At 44.5% G+C, this 22,541-nt stretch overlaps 1 protein-coding gene across 2 annotated transcripts in view; it reads left to right on the top strand.

The window, feature by feature from the left end:
• AK9 (adenylate kinase 9) overlaps positions 1–22,541 on the top strand; it is a 150,602-nt gene that overhangs the window by 78,867 nt on the left and 49,194 nt on the right. The window contains exons 18-21 of one of the 2 annotated variants that reach the window (XM_062187650.1): positions 2,052–2,208; positions 5,384–5,498; positions 13,237–13,313; positions 15,552–15,701. In XM_062187650.1, coding sequence (XP_062043634.1) covers positions 2,052–2,208; positions 5,384–5,498; positions 13,237–13,313; positions 15,552–15,701 — 499 coding nt within the window. Of the gene's footprint in view, positions 1–2,051; positions 2,209–5,383; positions 5,499–13,236; positions 13,977–15,551; positions 15,702–22,541 lie in introns of those variants that run through there. The other variant, XM_062187651.1, reaches the window with a different exon arrangement.

The raw sequence follows: 22,541 nt of genomic DNA, 5'->3' as shown, positions 1-22,541 counted from the left end.
GCCACAGGCAGAGGATTAACCTGCGCCAGGGCACTGGTCCCAACCTGGCTCCACTCTTATAATGAAGAAGGAAAAATACAGCAAGAACAAACATGAATATCTCAGTAAATTACCTGGCCACAAGAAGTATAGCAGAATACTTTTTAAACATGATTAAGAAGGTCCCTCCTAGGGCTACAGAATTTATAATGCTCACAAACAAGACTGTAATGTTCCTGTCACACCCATCTTTATTGACTCATGGAAATTTTAGCCACCCAAAATGCCTTGAAACATAAATAAGAGGAATAACTACTGGAAAAGAGAAGAAATGTACTCATTTTTGCAGTTGGTACTGTTTGTTCTACTAATAGCCAAGAAAATAATCTAAAAAACAATAAAAGCCAATAGGCATGTTCAGAAGTAAGGCAATCAAAGAAGTGAAAAATCCATACATGACCGGAACATAAATGTAACATTACTGATACTAGCCTGAAGTCAAGATAAGGGATCTGTAAGAATAAAACTGCTTGTTAAGCTTTGTTTTTAAGTTTTTGTTTGAAAAGCAGTGAGACAGACACAGATCTCCCATCTGCTGGGTCACTTCCTAAATGCCCACAACAATCTGAACTGGGCCAGGCCAAAGTCAGGAGCCAGGAACTCCATCCAGGTCTCCCACATGGGCGGCGGGGACCCACACACCTGAGCCATCATCTGCTGCTGTCCAGGGTGTGTATTCACAGGAAGCTGGACTCAGAAGCAGAGCTGGGTCTTGAACCCAGGCACTCTGATTGATGCAAGACGTGGTTGTCTCGAGCAGCATGTTGACCACTATGCCAAATGCCCATCCCAAAACTACTCTGCTTATATACAAACATAAGCAGGTGTCAAATAGGGACATAACAATTTCATGTATGTTAAGGTAAAATCTTGCTCTTATGTCTCTCTCAACTTATATTATAGATTTGATGCAGTTTTGTTTGTTTGTTTGTTTGTTTTTGTTTGTTTTTTTGACAGGCAGAGTGGACAGTGAGAGAGAGAGAGAGAGAGAGAGAGAGAGAAAGGTCTTCCTTTACCGTTGGTTCACCCTCCAATGGCCGCTGTGGCCAGCGCGCTGCGACCGGCGCACCACACTGATCCGAAGCCAGGAGCCAGGTGCTTCTCCTGGTCTTCCATGCGGGTGCAGGGCCCAAGCACTTGGGCCATCCTCCACTGCACTTCTGGGCCATAGCAGAGAGCTGGACTTGAAGAGGAGCAACCGGGACAGAATCCAGTGCCCCGAATAGGACTAGAACCTGGGGTGCTGGCGCCGCTAGGCGGAGGATTAGCCTATTGAGCCATGGCGCCAGCCTTGATGCAGTTTTAATAAAAATCTCAATGCAAGCTTAAATTCTGCATAGGCCAGAGAGTTGCACAAATACCGGCCCTCTTGACATCTCTTCCCCTTTAACTTCTAATATTCTGTGATCACCCGGTGGCATGGGAATTGGTTTAAAGCCCTCAGAATTGGTGTATGCAGATCCACATTACTAGTATCCTGATGGGTGTTGAAGCTTTTGCTTTAGGAAAGTGGACAAGGGTTCAGAACTAAGCACCTGCGAGATTCATTTAGACCCCGTTCCCTCCCACTATTGGTAACCTTCTCACTTTCTTTTAGTTCTCACACTGAGAAATGAAAAGCAAAAGGAAACTGAAGGATGTTATCCCTCAAAAGATAACCTTGCCACTCAGAGTGGTCCATGGACCATCATCTCCTGGGAGCCTGTTAGCAGGCTCTGAGACCCTCATCCCAGACCTGCTGAATCAAGCTGTACATTCTGTGATACCAAATAACATATAGCAGCAATGTACTGTTATGTTTATTTGATAAAGCCCTTTCTTCCCTTCTTAACTTTTAAAACATAACAATTTTATTGCTTTAAAATCTTTTTTAATTAACTTATTCAGGGTTTTTTTCCTTCTGAAGTCAGAAGAACTCAAAAGATATTTAAGATCTACAAAAATGACACATTGAAGTAACAGCCTTGACTTGGCAAATTATGGTGGTAATATTTGGGTGCAATCTTTCACAGGTAATGGAGGAAAATCAGAATAGATTTCCTGGTGCCCCAAAGTATGGAGGATGGATCCTGGACAACTGCCCTATTGCAAAAGAACTGTGGCTAGTCTTAGCAGAGAGAGGACTGGTACCAGATTTGATCGTCTATTTATCGGATTTCGAAAACAACGGTTGGTAAATATTTATCTCATAAATTTGAAAGTGAAGTTTTTATTGCTGATAATATTTTTGGTTGATGTATATATAAAAGAAAACTCTTCACCTTCCCCGGATATAAGTACCAGCCCAGCAGTCACTGCAGGTACACAACTGAGGAGGTGGCCAGGGATAACGTGATCATTCCAGCAGGCCTCTAGAATTGGTGATTGGAGCTGAGAATTTAACATCTCTTCTCAGTCGGCAGCTATAACTTTTTTTAAGGATTTATTTATTTATTTGAATGGCAGAGTTACAGAGAGGCAGAGGTAGATAAAGAGAGAGAGGTCTTCATCCACTGGTTTACTCCCCAAATGACCACAGAGGCCAGAGCTGAACCAGTTTGAGCCCAGGAGCCAGGAGCTTCTTCAGGGTCTCCCACATGGGTGCAGGGCTCCAGGGATTTGGGCCATCTTCTACTGCTTTCCATAGCAGAGAGCTGGACTGGAAATGGAGCGGCTTGGACTCAAACAGGCGCCCATATGGGATGCCGGCACTGCAGGTGGCAGCTTTACCCACTACACCACAGTGCCAGCCCCTGCAGCTTTAATTTCTAAATGAACAGTAGATAACACTTGGTGGGGAGGGGCAGGTGTTGGGGGTGGCAGGGGTGGCCTTGTGACACAGCGGGTTAAGCAATAGCTTATGACACCAGCATCCATATTAAAATGCTTGTTCACTCACTGTCCACTCTGCCTGTAAAAAAAAAAAAAAAAAAAAAAAAAGCTTGTTCAAGTTCTGGCTGCTCTGCTTCCCATCCAGCTTCCTGTTAATATGCTTGGAAAGGCAGTGAATGATGACTTAAGAACTTGGGCCCCGGCCACCCATGTGGAAGACCAGCATGGCGTTCCAGGCTCCTGAGTTCAGCCTGGTCCAGCCCTGGCTATTGGAGGCATTTGGGGAGTGAACCAGTGGATGGAAGATCTCTCTCCCTCTTCCTCCTCCCCTCCCCTTCTCCCCTCTCTCCCCTTCTCTCTCTTTCAAATAAATCAATAAGTCTTTTTTAAAATACAGGTAAGACTCATCAGTTTGTACCCACGCAGAAACCCAAAGTGTAAAAATACTGTTTCAGTACTAGTTATAGCATCACTGCACATTAGACAACACATTAAGGACAGATCCCACATGGGATGTAAGTACACAGTGACTCCTGTTGCTGACTTAACAATTTGACACTCCTGTTCATGGCGTCAGTAATCTCCCTAGGCTCTAGTCATGAGTTGCCAGGGCTATGGAAGCCTTTAGGGTTCGCTGACTTTGATCTTATTCCGATAGGGTCACAGTCAAAGTGGAAGTTCTCTCCTCCCTTCAGAGAAAGGTACCTCCTTCTTTGATGGCCCCGTTCTTTCCACTGGGATCTCACTAACAGAGATCTTTCATTTAGGTCTTCTTCTTTTTTTCTTTTCCATGGTATCTTGGCTTTCCATGCCTACAATACTCTCATGGGCTCTTCAGCCAGATCCGAATGCCTTAAGGGCTGATTCTGAGGCCAGAGTGTTGTTTAGGACATCTGCCATTCTATGAGTCTGCTGTGTATCCCACTTCCCATGCTGGATCTTTCTCTCCCTTTTTGATTCTATCAGTTAGTACTAGCAGACACTTGTCTTGTTTGTGTGATCCCTTTGTTTCTTAGACCTATCCAAGCCATCGAATGTGAACTGAAATTGGTCACTTGGACTAGTGAGATGGCATTGGTACATACCACCTTGATGGGATTGTATTGGAATCCCCTGGCACATTTCTAACTCCATCATTTGGGGCAAGACTGATTGTGCATGTCCCAAATTGTGCATCTCCTCCCTCTCTTTTTCCACTCTGAAATTTAACAGGGATCACTTTTCAGTTAAAATTTAAACACCTAAGAATACTGTCCTTAATGTGCTGTCTAATGTGCAGTGATGCTATAACTAGTACTGAAACAGTATTTTTACACTTTGGGTTTCTGCGTGGGTACAAACTGATGAGATCTTTACTAATTATATACTGAATCGATCTTCTGTATATAAAGATAATTGGAAATGAAAAAAAAAACCTGGTGTTAAATTGGAAATGGCATAGAAAATTAATTAATTTTTAAAAAAATATTATGTAGGATCTCTGCCTTTAATGTGCTGTACACTCTTATTTAATGCTATAACTAGTACTCCAACAGTATTTTCTTTTTTTTTTTTTTCACTTTGTGTTGCTATATGGGGGCAAACTGTTGAAATCGTTACCTAATATATACTAAACTGATCTTTTGTATATAAAGAGAATTGAAAATGAATCGTGATGTGATTGGAAGGGGAGAGGGAGCGGGAAAGGGGAGGGTTGTGGGTGGGAGGGAAGTTTTGGGAGGGGGAAGCCATTGTAACCCATAAGCTGTACTTTGGAAATTTATATTCATTAAATAAAAGTTTAATAAAAAAAAAAAATACAGGTAAGACTGAGGATAGCCGGCGCCGCGGCTCAATAGGCTAATCCTCTGCCTGCGGCGCCAGCACACCGGGTTCTAGTCCCGGTCAGGGCGCCGGATTCTGTCCTGGTTGCTCCTCTTCCAGTCCAGCTCTCTGCTGTGGCCCGGGAGTGCAGAGGAGGATGGCCCAAGTACTTGGGCCCTGCACCCGCATGGGAGACCAGGAGAAGCACCTGGCTCCTGGCTTCGGATCAGCGTGATGTATCAGCCTCAGTGCGCTGGCCACGGCGGCCATTGGAGAGTGAACCAATGGCAAAAAGGAAGACCTTTCTCTCTGTCTCTCTCTCTCTCTCACTATCCACTCTGCCTGTCAAAAAAAAAAAAAAAAGACTGAGGACAAAGACTATGTACTAGTCTTTTACATTGGGTGGGAAAAATTAAGTATGAAAGATAGCAGAGCTAAATTTTAATTGTCCTACTACTTTGTTTCTTAAGCAAATATATTTGAAATGAGAGTTTCCAGGGAAGAATATAATATGCCACATATTTTCATATTTTAGTTATTTATACTGTTTAAAATAATTGAAAATGGTCTATTAATATCTTCAAAAAGCCAGGCTCTACTGAGATAAACGCTTAAAGGAAAATATATTTGGATATAGACAGAAATTATTTCTATTATTAAATTTCAAAATATACTTCATGCTATTTTATAGACTTTCAAAGTAATATTATTCTCTTTATCTGTATTTCAGGAAAATGTTTATATAATAGAATATATTTGAAGAATAAATCTGAAATTGATGCTAAGATTTTAGAAAGATTAATAGGTGATATACGAAAGAAAAAAAGAGAAGAAGCAGCAGCAAGGTAAAGTCTGTCTAGAGTAGTAAAACAGAATCATGTATCTTTTATAGCTGTTGAATATCTTCTTACAAATTATACTAGAAACAGCTTTAATAGCAAAATGGCAGCCTAGTAACGAAATTCAATCTAATTATGTCTAAGAGAAACAGTAATTTCACAAGTACTTCTAGAATCTCTAGAGTACACAGCTGTTTTCACAGCCCATGTTAAGCTTACTCTAAATCAAAATATCTATTCTCAAAGACAATTTAAAAAAAAAAACAGCACAGGGGTCCAGCTTTGGCCACAACAATTAAGATGCCACTTGGGAAGCCTGCACCCCTGATCAGAGTGCTGAGGTGCAAGTCCCACCTTGCTTCTGGTCCCTGTGAATGTGTACCCTGGGGGACAGCAAGTAATGGCTCAAGTGATTGGATTCCCACCACCAGCATGGAGGTCTAGATGGAGCTCCTGGCTACCGGCTTTGGTTTGACCCATTGTGGGCATTTGTATGGTGAACCAGTGGATAGGAGCTCTGTCTACCTTTCAAGTGAATAAAAAAAATATATAATGAACAAGATAAGATGTATAGAAAGACATATGAGGGGACTTTAAATAAATTGTGGAAAACAAAATTAATTAAAAGATAAAAACAGAAAATATAAGCTTCAGTTTTCGACACCCTTAAGTGATGACACCGACTATTTAATCCATCCCTAAAGAACTGAGGTCTTGGGAATTTGACTTGTCAGTGTAGTCCTTCTTACATTATCAACTGAATAAAAATGGGTACCCTTTAAGGATTTTTTTCTAAGATTAGGAAACAAAAAGAAGTCAGAAATACCAAATCAAGACTGTAAGGGGGATGCCTAGTGATTTCCCACTACAATCGCCCTTGTTTGATGAGAGGAATGAACAAGAGTGTTGTCAGGGTAGAGAAGGACCCTCTGGGGATGGTTTGCTGCCAAAGCTTTGGCTCACGTTCTCAGAACACACTCATTATGGGCACATGTTATCATTCTTTGGCCTTGAACATCCTAAAAAGCTGTTGCTATGACCTTTGCTCTTTTGCTTTGACTGGACCTCCTCTTCCTCTGGGATCATCCTGATAAAGCCGTGTTCCATCTTCTAGTACAGTTCTTTGGAAAAAAAAATATTTCGATTCCACTTATTTAAAATTTTCCACAGAAAGTTCTGCTCTTGTATCTACAAATTATGTGAGTCTGTTAAGAATTCGTTAAAAATAAAATTTAAAATGAAGTTTAAAGAAGAAAGTTCTGCTCTTATCTGCAGCTGATTTGAGTGCAACACTTTGGCACCTACGGGACAGAGAGTTTGCAGGCTGTCCCCAGCATTCCACCTGGCGCCACCCTGGATCCTGCTGTATGGAGCTATCATGAGACCCTGCCCGCCAGGGATCCTGTAAAGTCACTGCTCCTGGCAGCACCCCAAGGCCAGCCCTGTGAGCCTCCCACAGCTGTAGCAAGAACCTGGGCAGTACATTCTGAAGGGCTTGACCTACAGAAGCCCCCAGAAAACAGTTGGATGGTTCAACTCACTCCCCTGTTGCCCCAGAAGCAACTGGGTAGCCCTACCAATACATCTTCAGTCCAGAATACAACTGGACATCCAGCCCTGAGTGGCTCAGCCTGCTGAGACCCCCAGAAAGCAACTGGTGGCCCTGCCCAGCCTCCTATGGCCCCAGGAAACAGCCTTTTCTCAGCTCAGTTCAGTTAACCCCTGAAAAGCAGATGCTTGACCTGAGCTGGTCACCTCCCAGAAGCCCTCATATATGACAAGTACCCTGTCTGGGACTATGGGTGAAGAACAGCCCCTGTGTGGCACTCAGACACACAAAGACCCCCTCTTACTACGGGGCACACTGTAGTACAAACATCTGGGCTGCCTCACTGTATCCACAGAAACTGATGCATGCCCCACATGCATAGCTGGATGAGAGCTGCCAGGGGACCTGCCCCTGCTGAAGAGCTGCATCCCAGCTGTTGGTGCCGTCCCACAGCCCCATAGTCTAGGCCACTGAGACGCATGCAGACGTCACCAGCAGTGATTAAAACTGAAGCAACTGGGAGGTCCTGTTAGTCACTTAGAACCAAAGCCAATGTAGCAAATTCAATCAGCACCCTAGGACACATCACCAGCCCATGTTGTCATTCAACAGGTTAAGCCATTGCCTGTGACACCAGCATCCCATATCAGAGCTAAGATTCAAGTCCTGGCTGCTCCACTTCCAATCCAAATCCCTGCTAATGCACCTGGGAAAGCAGCAGAAGATGGCCCAAGTGCTTGGGCCTCTGACACCCACGTGGGAGATCTGAATGGAGTTCTGGGCCTGGACCAGCTCCAGCTGTTGCTGCCATTTGGGGAGTGAACTGGCAGATGGAAGATTTCTCTTTCTCTCTGTCTCTGCTTCTCTCTCTGTCACTCTACCTTTCAAAAAATAAATAAATCTTTAAAACACACACACACACACAATGTAGTGAAAAGTGAAGTAACAGGATGCCTCCAAAGTAACACAATAACCGACCACTGAGAACTGGAAATTGATGTATTGACTAGCAAAGAATTCAAATGAATAATTTTAAGGAAATTTAAGATAAATAGAATTCAGACAGATAATTCATTGACATTAAGAAGATGACTCATGATAAGAATGAGAAATTCAACAAAGAAATAGCAATAAGAGGAAAGAATCTTGGTATGAAAGAACTGAAAACATGAAATGAAAAAATACATTTGAGAGTCTTAAAAGCAGAATTGATCAGGCAGAAGAAAATGTATGAGCTTGAAGATAGTGTCCTCTGAAATACGTTAGACAAGAAGGAGCAAAAAAATATTTGAGATAATGAGGTAAGCCTTCAAGACTTATGGGAAACCATTAAGAAAACAAATATTTTCATGATGGGTGTTCAGAACGGAGAAGAGAAAGGAAAAGGCATAGAAAACCTATTGAGTGACATAATAGCTGAAAATTTTCCAAATGTTGGGAAAGATTTAGACATCAGGTTCTAGAAGCCCCAAGGACCTATAACAGAATTGACAAAAAACCCTTTCTGAGATGTATTATACTCAAACTGTCAAAAAAAAAAAAATTGAGCAAGAGAATTTTAAAAACAGCAAGAAAAAAGCATCAGCATGCTTTTAAAGAACCATCTGTTGTCAGCTTAAGAGCAGATTTAGCTGAAATTGCAAACTAAGAGAACATGGAATGAATATTCAAAGACCTGAAAGAAAAAAAAAAAGCTGCCAAGAATTCTATACCCAGCCCAGCTATCCTGGAGAATTAAAGGCATACCATGACAAGAAAGACCTGAAGGAATTCATCACTACCAAACTGATCCTACAAGAAATGCTTACAGGTGCCCTACATAAGACGTGAAAGGATGATAACTATAAACATTAAAACACATAAAAAGACAAATACCAATAGTAGAGCAGATATACGAGAGAAGAAAAATCTAATAATATATTTTATTTTACTTTTTTCCAGATTTGATTTGCTATATGATTAGTTAAGGATACCTACATTAGTTGGAACTAAAGTTCTGGTTTTTCCCTTGTACATGTTGATATAAGGGTTATATTGGTCTCTTAAAATGAACTGGAAAGCATTTGATTATTTTTCTGAAAGAATATTTTGTTATTCTTTAAATGTTTATGGGAAGTCACTAGAAAAACTATTTAGGCCTTTAGTTATCTCTTGGGGAAGATGTTTAAATGTGTTTAATTTCTCAAATACAGGTGAAATTTCAAATTTTTTCTTTACTTATCAGTTTTCTGAAGTTGTGTTCTTGAAGAAATACATGTATGTCACTCAAGTTGCCAAAATTGTTAACATAAAATTGCTCAACATCCTTTAAAATTTTTAAAAGTATAACTACACCATGATCTTCCAATCACACTAGGTATATGTACAAAATAAATCAATCTGTTCACAAGACATCTGTACGCCCATGTTTATTGCAGCACTATTCACAATAGCCAAGATATTGTATCAACTGAGTGTCCATAACCATATGAATGGATAACAAAAATATGGTATATGCACATGGTAGAATACTATTCAGCCATAAAAATGTCCAAATCTTGTCACTGGTGACAACATGGATGAACCTAGGTGCCATTATGTTAAGTGAAATAAGTCAGGCACAGAAAGTGACAAGTAGCACCTGATCTCACCCATATGTGCAAGGTATAGAAGTTGAGAATAAAACTGGTTATCAGAGGGGGAGGGGAGAAAGGCTAGGAAAATTGGGAGTCGTTAATCAGTGGGTACAATGTGGCAGTTGGATAGGAGGAACAAGTTCTGGTGTCCTGCTGGGTAGGATGGTGACTATGATTGACAATAGTGTGCTTCAAAATAGCTAGAAGACAGGATTTTATTTATTTATTTTTTTTGACAGGCAGAGTTAGACAGAGAGAGAGAGAGAGACAGAAAGGTCTTCCTTCCGTTGGTTCACCCCCCAAATGGCCGCTATGGCCAGCGCGCTGCGCCGATCCGAAGCCAGGAGCCAGATGATTCCTCCCAGTCTCACATATGGGTGCGGGGCCCAAGCACTTGGGCCATCCTCCACTGCCTTCCTGGGCCACAGCAGAGAGGTGGACTGGAAGAGGAGCAACCAGGACAGAACCAGCGCCCCAACCTGGACTAGAACCCGGAGTACCGGCGCCACAGGCAGAGGACTAGCCTAGTGAGCTGCAGCGCCGGCCTAGAAGACAGGCTTTTTAATACACTCATCACAAAAGAGGATAAATGGTTAAGGGATAGATATGCTAGTTAATTAGCCCACTACACAGGTGTACATGCATTAAAACATTACAGCAGACCTCATAAAAAATAAATGACTATATGTTGAAGATAAAATGAAACAAGGCAGATGTATGTTCTATTAAAAATGTATGCAGAGGCCGGCACTGTGGTTCACTTGGTTAATCCTCCGCCTGCAGTGCCAGCATCCCATATGGGTGCCAGGATCTAGTCCTGGTTGCTCCTCTTCCAGTCCAGCTCTCTGCTGTGGCCCAAGTGCTTGGGCCCCTGCACCCATGTAGGAGACCAGGAGGAAGCACCTGGCTCCTGGCTTCGGATCAGTGTAGTTCCGGCCGTACTGGCCATTTGGGGAGTGAACCAACAGAAGGAAGACCTTTCTCTCTGTCTCTCTCTCTGCCTATAACTCTACCTGTCAAAAAAAAAAAAAGTATGCAGAATAAGTAAGATATTTTTACCATATGTATCTGTGACTATTTTGCAAGCTAGTATCTAGAAATTACTAATAGGAAGGAAATTAAAATATAACTGTATGACATGGCCGGCGCCGCGGCCTCACTAGGCTAATCCTCCGCCTGCGGCGCCGGCACACCGGGTTCTAGTCCCAGTCGGGGCGCCAGATTCTGTCCCGGTTGCCCCTCTTCCAGTCCAGCTCTCTTCTGTGGCCTGGGAGTGCAGTGGAGGATGGCCCAAGTGCTTGGACCCTGCACCCCATGGGAAACCAGGAGAAGCACCTGGCTCCTGCCATCGGATCAGCGCGGTGCGCCAGCCACAGGGCACCAGCCGCAGCGGCCATTGGAGGATGAACCAACAGAAAAAAGGAAGACCTTTCTCTCTTTCTCTCTCTCACTGTTCACTCTGCCTGTCAAAAAAATAAATAAATAACTGTATGGCGTGACTAAAACCTAAAGCCTAACTAAAAATTATGTAAAGAACAAGACTGACTCTTACATTTGAACTTATAATGATATATAATAATATAAAGTAATGAAAGATCAGCCAAGATCTGGCTGTTGCAGCCATATGGGGAATGAACCATCAGATGGAAAACATCTCTCTCTGTCTGCCTCTCACTGTCTGTAACTCTACCTCTCAAATAAATAAATAAAAATTTTTTAAGAATGTTGGATGGTGTGGGCATTGTAGTACAGCGAGTTTTTTTTTAAGATTTATTTATTTATTTGAAAGGCAAAGTTACAGAGAGGCAGAGAGAGAGAGAGAATGAGAGTGAGAGAGGTCTTCCATCTGCTGGTTCACTCCCCAATTGACCACAACAGCCGGAGCTGCGCCGATCCGAAGCCAGGAGCCAGGAACTTCTTCCAGGTCTCCCACATGGGTGCAGGGGCCCAAGGACTTGGACCATCTTCCACTGCTTTCCCAGGCCATAGCAGAGAGCTGGATCAGAAGTGGAGCATCCGGGACTCAAACTGGATTCCATATGGAATGCTGGCACTGGAGGCAGCATCTTAACCTGCTGCACCACAGTGCCGGCCCCAATAAATAGATCTTAAAATAAAATATGTGAACACATATTAATCTGTTCATGCCTAAGATCAAGACTAAACCTTCATAAGGTTCTTCAGACTGGTTATAAAATACAAAAAGAAACAGTTGCTTAATTTTCTAATTATTCTTCCTTGATAAAACATACACTTCAAATTTCAAATTCAAGTGGAATTCCTGCCTCTCAAAGCAGTAATGGCCTGGACACTTGAGAACTAAATTTCTGTATGTAGATTCACTAAACCTACTATTGATGATGACACCTACAGGGGCTTTCTTTTAAAAAAAATATTTATTTATTTGAAAGTCAGAGTTACACAGAGAGAGAGAGAGGTCTTCCATCCGCTGGTTCACTCCCCACATGGCCGCAACAGCCTGAGCTACGCCATTCCGAAGCCAGGAGCCAGGAGCTTCTTCCAGGTCTCCCGTACGGGTGCAGGGGCCCAAGCATTTGGGCCATCTTCTACTGCTTTCCCAGGCCATAGCAGAGAGCTAGATTGGAAGAGGAGCAACCGGGACTAGAACCGGCACCCATATGGGATGCCAGCGCTTCAGGCCAGAGCATTAACGCACTGCCCCATAGCATCGCCCCCCCCCCTTTTTTTTTTAAAGATTTATTTATTTATTTGAAAGAGTTACAGAGAGAGAAGAGAGAGAGAGAGGCAGGGGCCTTCTTTTTATGTGTGCATTTATCTATTTTATTTATCTGAAAGGAGAGACAGGAAGTGAGAGAGACAGAGACCTCCCATTCACTGGTTCACTCCCTAAGTGCCCACAATGGCTGGAGGTGGGCCAGGACAAAGCTGGGAGCCCAGAATTCAATCTGGATCTCCCACTTGGGCAGCAGGGACCCAAGTATTTGGGCCATCACCTGCTGCCTCCTGTGCACTAGTAGAAACCTGGACTGAAGAGTGGAGCACAGTTCAAAGCAGACACTCCTAATGGCTCACTGGCATCACAATCCGGTGTCTTAAGTGCTAGCCAAGTACCCCCTCCCCTCCCCTGTAGAGGCTTCCTCAAATGCTGTTTCCTTTCCCTCTTCAGATATTAGCAATTTGAGCTGGAAGGTAGGAAACTCTTTAAACTCTAGAAATTATGAGGCATCAGTTTCAGAAATGGCAGTCAAATGGCAAGATAATTCCTGTCATGATTGTCCTTGGATCTTCTAAGTGGCTGATAGGAGTTTTTAATAACTAACAGCAACCCTCTATTAATTTTGACAGGTTTCCCAATTAATAGCCAGAGTTTTTCAAGGCATGACATTTCATTTTTTCCTTACCAAAAATAAACAAACAAACCCTGGTAATTAACTGGCATCAATATGAGAAATTTAAAATTTTACATGTAAAGTAAAATGTATAATAAAAATTATAAGCTATTTACTCTTTATTTTTACCACTAGAAGCATTTAAGACCTTAGTATTATAAGATGCCTAATTTCCCGAGATAACTAAATTTGGGGTCTTTTCATTTCAGAAAAGCCAAGGAAGAAGCATTGAGAATAGAAGAAGAAAACCGAAGGCTGATTAATGCTATGAATGAGAAAGCAAAAGGCAAACAGATTGACATGACTGATGATGTGCTATTTGATTTTGTATTGGGACTGTAAACGGCTGTAGCATTTCAAGTGAATTGTAGACAGGGTGACCACATTTCCCAGTGTACTGTGAGAGTCCAGTTAATGCCTATGGTCTCACAGTATGGATAGGACCCTCTTTCATTCTCAGAGTGTTCCAGTTTGGATCAGTTACTTGACTAATGGATTCAAAGGGAGAGACTCGTGACACAGATGTCAACTTGTGCACCCTCCAAGAGGGATAGACAACATGTGTTTAAATGGTTGCTCTCATCACGGATAGCGCATGGGTCTTAGGATCATTTCTACAAGAAGGATGCTGCTAGGGTTGAGAGAACAAACTCTGAACACATTGTCTTTACACTTAAAACTTCCATCTCCATTACAGAAGGACTTCCCTTTTTAACTTTCTCTCAGTACTGGAGTTCCTAATCTAGGGTTCATGGATACACTTCAGGGGTCTGTTAATATTTTCTATGGGAAAATAATTCCAACCTTATTTTCACTAGCACTTCACTTGAAAATTGGTATTTCCTTCAACTACTGATTAATACAGGCACCAATCCCCAGTGGCTTTAGAAGAAATGAAGATATTATCATATGACACTAGTTTTATCCATCTTGTCTGTGCTTATCACAGTTCCACAGCTGTGGTAGGTGGTTACTAAGCCAGCTTCTAGTGCTTTTTTTTTTTTTTTTTTTTTTTTTTGACAGGCAGAGTGGACAGTGAGAGAGAGACAGAGAGAAAGATCTTCCTTTGCCGTTGGTTCACTCTCCAATGGCCGCCGCGGTAGGCGCGCTGCGGCCGGCGCACCGCACTGATCCGATGGCAGGAGCCAGGTGCTTCTCCTGGTCTCCCATGGGGTGCAGGGCCCAAGCACTTGGGCCATCCTCCACTGCACTCCCAGGCCACAGCAGAGAGCTGGCCTGGAAGAGGGGCAACCGGGACAAGATCAGTGCCCCGACCAGGACTAGAACCCGGTGGGCCGGCGCCGCAAGGCGGAGGATTAGCCTAGTGAGCCGCGGCGCCGGCCCAGCTTCTAGTTCTTGTTCTTTAATATATTGCTCAAGATGCACAAAGTTCCTATAGTGCAAATGTTTTTATATACCTTGGTAGCTATTTCAATGTAAGTGGTGGCTCCTGAGTCTTTGGCTTTGTGAGTCTGAAAGCACAGTGGGCCCGAGGAGAGTACATAACTAGGTCTCAGCAGACTGCAGGAGGCATCCACGCTGTCTCATGCTCGTGTGTGTTACCTTTAAAACCCTCCGTCTAACACAGAAGGATTCACCACATTCCCAGTTCCATGCTGCAAAGCCATGTGTGCAGTCCTGCCTCAGACCTAGATCTAAGGATACCTTAGTTTTCTTCCCCTGAGTGTTTATTCATTGATGTTTAGATTAAAATTCAGGCGTCAGAGATCTGTCCCACCTGATCCTCGGAGGTACTCACTGGAGGAAGAGATCCATACAGGAATCCAGAAAACAAACTCCTAGAGTTTTTCAGATCTTCTTTGTACATACATTTGCTTTCCATTTTCATAAAAAGATTAGGTCACCTTCAGATACGCATGAAAGGGAATTGGGCAAATGGGTTTTCTGACACTGCCATTCATACCGTCTTCTTCCTAAAAGACTCCCATGCAAGTATTTCCTGTGGTGGTCACCAGCAACTACCTAAAACTTGGAGCTCTGCTTTCCAAATTCAGCATGTTAATCAATATGCTATATTAGCAATGCGATGGACGGCGCACATGTAACTTCATGTTTTCTAGTAGCCACCAATCTTATATTCAGTTTTTCATTGAAGTCCATTGTATATTTTATACTTACAGCATATCTCCATTTGGGCTAGCCTCATTTCAAGTCCTCAGTAGCCACATATATAGTGGCTACCATATTAGATAATTCACATCTAACCATCCCCTTACTGTTGGACACTGGGCTGTTTCTAGTCTTTTTTGTTACAGTATTTGGGACTGCTATAAGCATTTTCTCTTTTGAATGACCCCTTATGCTAGGGCTCCCCCAGCACTCTGAGCAGGTAGCTGTCCTCCTTTCCCACTACATTTTAATAGCTGTAATATAGAGATGGTTTATCACTCTCCCCATTGGGCTACACTCTCCAGGAGAGTGTGTACCTCAGCACTCATCAGCACCCACTAAATATCTGTTGCTTTCAACCAAATGGTAATTTCTTTCTCCTAATTCTCTGTAGAGATTGATGAGGGTGATAATGAGGAGGAAGATGAGGTTGAAGGTGAATATTCTGAAGTCCATGAGGAGTCAGAGGCTCCTTACAGGTCCAAGGAGACCAGAGGATCCTTGCCAGAAGAGTCTGACACCCAGGAAATAGAACCTGAGTCAGGTGAGACTTCCTCAAAGGCCAAGTCCCTCAGCGTCTGTGCGCATGCTTGGGTGGGCACATGTGCATGGATGTGTACACGTCGGTGGAATGGAAGATGGCTGTGAGGGGAGGGGTGAGCACCCAGAGAGCAGCCACTTCGCCGGAATCACTTGGTGTGCAGTGTGGCAGGAAAGCTATGTCTGCTGTAGCCTGGGACTGGCCCTTTGGAGCAGCATTGACTGTGTACCTAACCCTTCAAACCACAGGTCTTCAGATACCAGTTTAAAAAGCAAGGGGGAGCCCAGTATGGTGGCAAAGTGGGTTAAACCACCGCCTACAATGCCAGCATCCCATATGGGCACTGGTTCAGGTCCCGGCTGCTCCACTTCAGATCCAGCTCCCTGCTAATATACCTGGGAAAGCAGCTTAGGATGGCCCAAGCACTTGGGCCCCTGCACCCATGTGGGAGACCTGAAAGAAGCTCCTGGCTCCTGGCTTTGGTCTGGCCCAGCCCTGGCCATTGCAGCCATTTGGGGAATGAACAAGAGGGTGGAAGATCTCCATCTCTATTTCTATCTCTGTCTCTCTCTCTGTAACTTTGCCTTCCAAGTAAAATAAATAAATAAATCTTGAAAAAAAAAAAAAGCAACGGGAAAAAACACCAAAATATAAAGCTCTTTCCTCTCTTCCATGGTCTCTTTCTCACCTTGTCCTGATGTTTTTTATTTGCTATTTTATGTTGTACTAAGTAAATAAAAATTAAAATTTCAAATCATTAACATCGTTTTTACAGTTAACCTTTATGTTATGCAATGCCTTTTTTTTTTTTTTTTTTGAGAGGCAGAGTTAGACAGTGAGAGAGAGAGAGAGACACAGAGAGAAAGGTCTTCCTTTTTTCGTTGGTTCACCCCCCAAATGGCTGCCACGGCCAGCATGCTGCACTGATCCGAAGCCAGGAGCCAGGTGCCTCCTCCTGTTCTCCCATGCGGGTACAGGGCCCAAGCACTTGGGCCATCCTCCACTGCCTTCCCAGGCCACAGCAGAGAGCTGGACTGGAAGAGGAGCAACCGGGACAGAATCCGGCGCCCCAACCGGAACTAGAACCCGGGGTGCTGGTGCCACAGGTGGAGGATTAGCCAAGTAAGCTGTGGTGCTGGCCATGCAATGCCTTCTTAAATGCAAATATAAGAGAATTTAATTCATATGTAAAATCAGCAAAATTACACAATTCATATATTGCAGCTCATCTTTGCTTAGATATTTCATTTTTACCAGAATATTAAGTTTGTTTAACCACACAAACCTAACTCCACGTTCTATTTCACGTCCCCATTTGTGCATATTCTCCAGTGCTCTCTGCCTTTAGGTGACTAATTATTAAGGAAGGGCCAAAAGGAAAAGAAACTCTGAGTTGCCCTATCTCTGCCTTTGCTCCAATGTCATTATTTTCCATTAAGTAGTTAGATAATACAGGGAAATAACACAAGTTTAAAAGGGATGTGATGGAAGTTCTTGGTCATTTGTGTTTCTTGGAGTGCCATTGTTTGCTTCCTGCATTTGACGCAAATTCTAGTTCAAAAGGAGAGCGTGATTTCTCAGGGCTGTCAGTATGTCCCCCTCCACCCACTCAGGCCCCACACGCGATGGATCCATTGGAAGTCTGGACTCCCTTTGGGGCACCAAGAATGCTTATGAGAACGAGATGACAAGGAAAAGGCAAACCCTGTGCATGTCTCCTCTGCTCAGTACATGAGCCAGTGCCCCACTGGGGTCTCATTAGACTCTATGTTTACAAAACACAAATTCAAAGGTAAAATTATTTCAAGTTTCAAAATAACCACCCAAGAGCATTCAACAAAACGTGGAAGACCCTGTGGAACTGCACGGATAACACACTCACAACGGCAGCCCCACTGCAGAAGTGTAGTTTGGTGGCTTGGGAAGGGCAAGAAGAAGTCTATGAGCAATGGAAGTCACTCTTGGGTGGGGAGTGGGCTGAAAGCAGCAACATGGGGCAGCCCACCATGGCGAGAGGGGGGCTGAGATGTGCTTCCAACACAGTGAGTGCTGAGTTAGAAACTAGTTCTGTGAACTGAAAGTCTTCAGATACCTGCAGCTTAGGTGCCAGCCTGGAGCAGTGAGGGACTGGGAACCTGCTCTTAGCTGGTAAAAGAAGCAGGTCTAAGGAAGAGTTTTGCAACAAGAAGCCTTAAGTTCAAAAGAGATCATTGTTTCTACAGGCATTCACTTTATGAGACCACGTCTTAGTCTGGGCTGCTATCATAGAAAACCACAGACGACGTGGCTTAAACGATAGGAATTTGGTTCCAGAGGCTAAGAAGTCCAAGATGTAGGTGCCAGCAGGTCCAGCGTCCGCTGAGGGCCTCTTCCCAGCTCGCAGATGCCTGTTTTGTTGTTGCTTCCTCCCTTGGGTAGGGGGCAGATCACCCCTTGTGTCTCCTCCTCCAAGGGCACCAATCCCATTCCCGAAGGCTGCACTGTCAGGAGCTGATTACCTCCCAACACCTTCACACGGGGTATTCAGGCTTCAACATTCTTGTTTGCCTCAACGTAAACAGTCAGTCAGCAGCAGAACACTGAAGGAGACAGGGCAGCTAACAGGACGAAATCGTTTCCTTTGAAGCATCCCACGTTTCTATTGCCTCGAATTCACAGTCACAAACTTCATTATTTGCTTTACCACCCAACCAATTAGGCTGACAGCAGTTCTCTGCACCCATCTACCTTTATCAAGAAGACAGGTCCTAAAATACCAAAGAAAGTAAAAGAAAATGTATTTCTCTAGGTAACCTACTTTGGCTGTTCTAAAGCCCAGTCAGGGCTAGACCAGTGCCGTAGATATGACTTGGCTTCTCCAGGGCTGGTTCACTTGTGTGAAATCCTGGGTCCATTCTGCCTCCTTACACCATATTCTGTTTCACAGAAAGATTTGCATCTGTTTGAGCTAGTGATTACCTCTTCCTTGAAAGGGTCCCTAACTACAAAGTCTTCTCGTCAGAATTGTGCTACAGGCTTTGTTGTTGTTGCTGCTGCTGTTTCATGTGAAACTACAACATCTAACATGAATCCATTACTCTTGGGCTTTTAAAATGTATCCAGAGTTCCCTGTAGTAGGCTGACGATGGCTGCCAAAGTTATGTCCATACCCTCTTTCTCAGAACATGTGAGTGTCACCTGATTTGGAAAAAAAGGGCTTTTGCAGATGGAACTAAACTAAGGCTCTTGATATAGAGAGATTAGCCTGGATAGCCCAGGTGGGCCCTAAATCCGTCACAAGTGTCCTTACAAGGGAGAGGCAGAGGGAGGTAGACCGCACATACAGAGAAGGTGATGTGGAAACAGACATTACGCTGATGCCGCCTCAAGCCCAATGGCAGCAGTCAGGAGAGGCTGGAGAAAGCAGGGAGGAGTCTCTTCCGGAGCCTCTGGGGTAGTGCGGTCCTACCAGCACCTTGATGTCTGGTTTCTGGCCTCCAGAACTCCAAGAGAATAAATTTCTATTGTTTGAAACCCTGAAGTTTGCAGTAATCTGTTACAGCAGCCACAGGAAACTGAAACATAATAAACCCAAAATAGAGTTCGTATGCCTTACCGCGGAAAACACTTCTTTTCCTTTGGAATTTAGCCACAGACAATCAGTACCTTAGTCAAGGGTCAAATAGAATGACAAGTTTCATTCCAACCCTGTTGTCACTCTAGGCTTCTTAGAAAGGAATGAATGACATGCATATTGCTTGGAATCGAGGTTTTCATGGCCAACAACCTGTGCATTCAGCACCTTTGGGAATGAGCACTTGGATTCTCCCCAGCTTATTCATTGTGTACTAATTGTGTGGAACTTGCCAGAACATGAGCCTGGAGTAAGCACTGGTTCACCCGACAGCACTCCGTTCCAAGCACTTTATGGCTATGTCATATGGCCAGCTGTTAACAGACATTGAGGAATTCATTCCTTTAACAAATATTTACTGAACTTCTCAGTCTCAGGCAAAGCAATAGCACTGTCCTTGGTACCAGGACCCAACTGTGATCAAAGCAGCCAAGGCCTTTACCCTCAAGGAGCTGATCACCAGTCGGATTGAAGCACAGGAAAAAAACAAGTAAATGACCAAGACACGTTCTGAGAGTGATTAAGTGCACTGAAGAAAATATATGAAGGCGGGCCGGCGCTCTGGTGCAGTGGGTTAACGCCCTGGCCTGAAGTGCCAGCATCCCATATAGGCGCTGGTTCGAGTCCCGGTTGCTCCACTTCCAATCCAGCTCTCTGCTATGGCCTGGGAAGACAGAGTAAGATGGCCCAAGTCCTTGAGCCCCTGCACCTGTGTGGGAGACCTGGAGGAAGCTCCTAGCTCCCAGCTTCAGATCAGCACAGCTCTGGCCATTGCAGCAAATTGGGGAGTGAACCAGTGGATAGAAGACACCTCTCTCTCTCTCTCTCTCTCTCGCTCGCTCTTTCTCTCTTTCTCTCTTCTCTCTTTCTCTCCTCTCTCTGTGTAACACTAACTTTACATGAAGGCATTAAAGCAATGCCAGGGGTGGAGTAGGTCTTCTACAAATGCTTGCTGAAAGTGAGGAAGCAGAGACCAGGGAGCTCGTTTGAAGGGAGCAACACTAAGCATTTGGTCAAAGAAAGGTGTCATCTGTGAAGATGATACAAGAGGGGAGTCAGAAGGACCGAAGAAGACCTGAGCAAAGATTACTGCGTGGAAGAGGCTCTGAAGTGGCCACAGCTCAGCACAGCCCAGAGAGAACCCACATGACGCAGGAGCATCCTGAGATAGAGAAAAGTGGAAAGGGAGACCGGACAGGAGGCAGAGGCCAGAGGCTCAGGGAGGCTGGCGTTTTCTCTGAGCCTAAGTTGTTGATATGGTCTCGTTATCATTTTTCACATTTCTCTTTGGCTGTGGCCATCCATTGCTTCAGCTAAAAAACAAGGCTAGGGGAGGTTCCCCAGCAGGGTGGTAGCAGGAATGGGAACATTGTATCTAAAGCACGCAGCATGGTCTGGCCAGCACCTGAAGCCTGAGCATCCTTAGTAGCAGGCTTAGGCCCAGGTCGCTGTTCCTCATCTGCCTATGTAAATCATGAAAAGGCCAGAGCTGAAGAGGCTGCCCAAAAGTAGCCTAAATTAAACCTTAGCACTCTCCAAATCAGTAGTTGCTGTCCCTCCCCCAGCATCAGAAGAGGAATGAACATCTGTGGTTTAGAGCAGTCAGGGTCCATTCCTGGAGCTGGAAGTGGGCGTGTGGTGACAGGGCCAAGAGAAGAGCAAAGCACAGCTCTGCCGGGAAGGACCAAGGGGAAGGCAGAGGCTCCGGAGTTAGCAACAGGGCCTGCCACGGGGCGAACCGTCTAAGGGCTGTCCTCCGCGCTCCTGCTCAGTGTTCAGAAACTCCACCTCGGGCTCTAGCACTGGGAGCCTAACAGCTTTCCAGGGCTGCTGTAACAAAGGACTAGAAACTTGCTGGCTTCAAACGGCAGGAGGAATTCATGCCTACACAGTCCTATAGACTGGGAGTCCACGATCACCGATCTCCGTGTCAGCAAGGCCGTGCTCCCCCAGAGACTGTCGGGAATCCTTCCCTGCCTCGGCCTAGTTTCTGCTCCTGCGGGCAGCCCCTGGCATTCCTGGGCTTACAGCTGCATGGCTTCCTTCTCCACCTTTGTCTTCACGCTGCGTTCTCTGTGGGGACCTAGGGCCCACCCTCAATCCAGGAGCGTTCATTTCAAGATCCCTATCATTTTTCACATCTACAAGAACCTCATTTCCAAATAAGGTCATATTCACAGGCAGTGGGCGTCGGGATGTGAACATATTTTTTAGAGGGACACCAACTCATCCCATCACAAGGAATATAAACAGAAAAGAAACAGGGACAGCAGCCATCTAGGACAAAAAAAAAAAAAAACACTCCTAACACATCCTGCTCAGCTAGTGTGAACCTGTGACCAGTGCTTCCTAAATGGCCGCCCACACACCAGTGCGGGTCTCATCAAGGTTTCCCTGGTCCGGTACTACATGCCTCTCAGATAAAGCCTAACCTTCCCATGCCGAGTATCAGGGCCTGGCTGAACCACCTTGCACGAGCACCTACCAAACATCTTCCAAGTCCCTTCCCAACACCCTTTTAGCCAGGCACTTAACCGGGTTTAAGCAGCAGACAATCCCGGTTTACCTTCTGATAAATTCTGGAGCACTGGTGTTCATTGTTGTCGATTAGGAGGTAGTCGAGTGCTTAGGCGGTCAGGCAGCTAACTGGCAGTGTTGACTTCTTAAGGAGCATAGCTGTTGACCTTGCATAAATAGAAGCTCAGATATTCCATCTGTATGCACTGTGATTGCTTTTGTCTACACAGAACAGAAACAGCAAACACACTGTCCCAAGGGATTTGTTTTATTTAGGCGTCCAGGGCTGGTCTGATAGCTTAAAGATCTCATCAAAGCCCCAAGCATCCTTCTTTCTTCCTGTTCTTCCATCCACTACGTGACTCCACTCTCACAATCAGAAGATGGCAGTTGTGTCCAGGCATCAGCTCTACATTACGGGCTTGAAAAAGCAGGAAGTTTAAAAAAAAAGCTTTCCCTTGCGAGTCTTTACTTTTAACTTTAATTTCCGAAATCAGTAGCCCCCAGGGACTTCTCCCTACATTTCATTGAACATCCCTACCTACAGGGAATCTTGGGACTTGGATCAGGGTTGCTTGCCTGGATGGTAGAGGCCAAGGGAATAGAAGAAGGAAAGGAGAGTTGGTGGAGCCAAGCAACAGTGTCTACCACACTTGCACTGAGGCAGGCTCCAGGAATGCCTAGGGGCAGGGGCAGGGGCAGGATTTTTGCAT

Source organism: Lepus europaeus, chromosome 3, assembly GCF_033115175.1.
Source record: "Lepus europaeus isolate LE1 chromosome 3, mLepTim1.pri, whole genome shotgun sequence".
Taxonomy (NCBI): domain Eukaryota; kingdom Metazoa; phylum Chordata; class Mammalia; order Lagomorpha; family Leporidae; genus Lepus; species Lepus europaeus.
The sequence above is the reverse complement of the archived record's forward strand: the minus strand, read 5'-3'. Positions and strand labels throughout refer to the sequence as shown.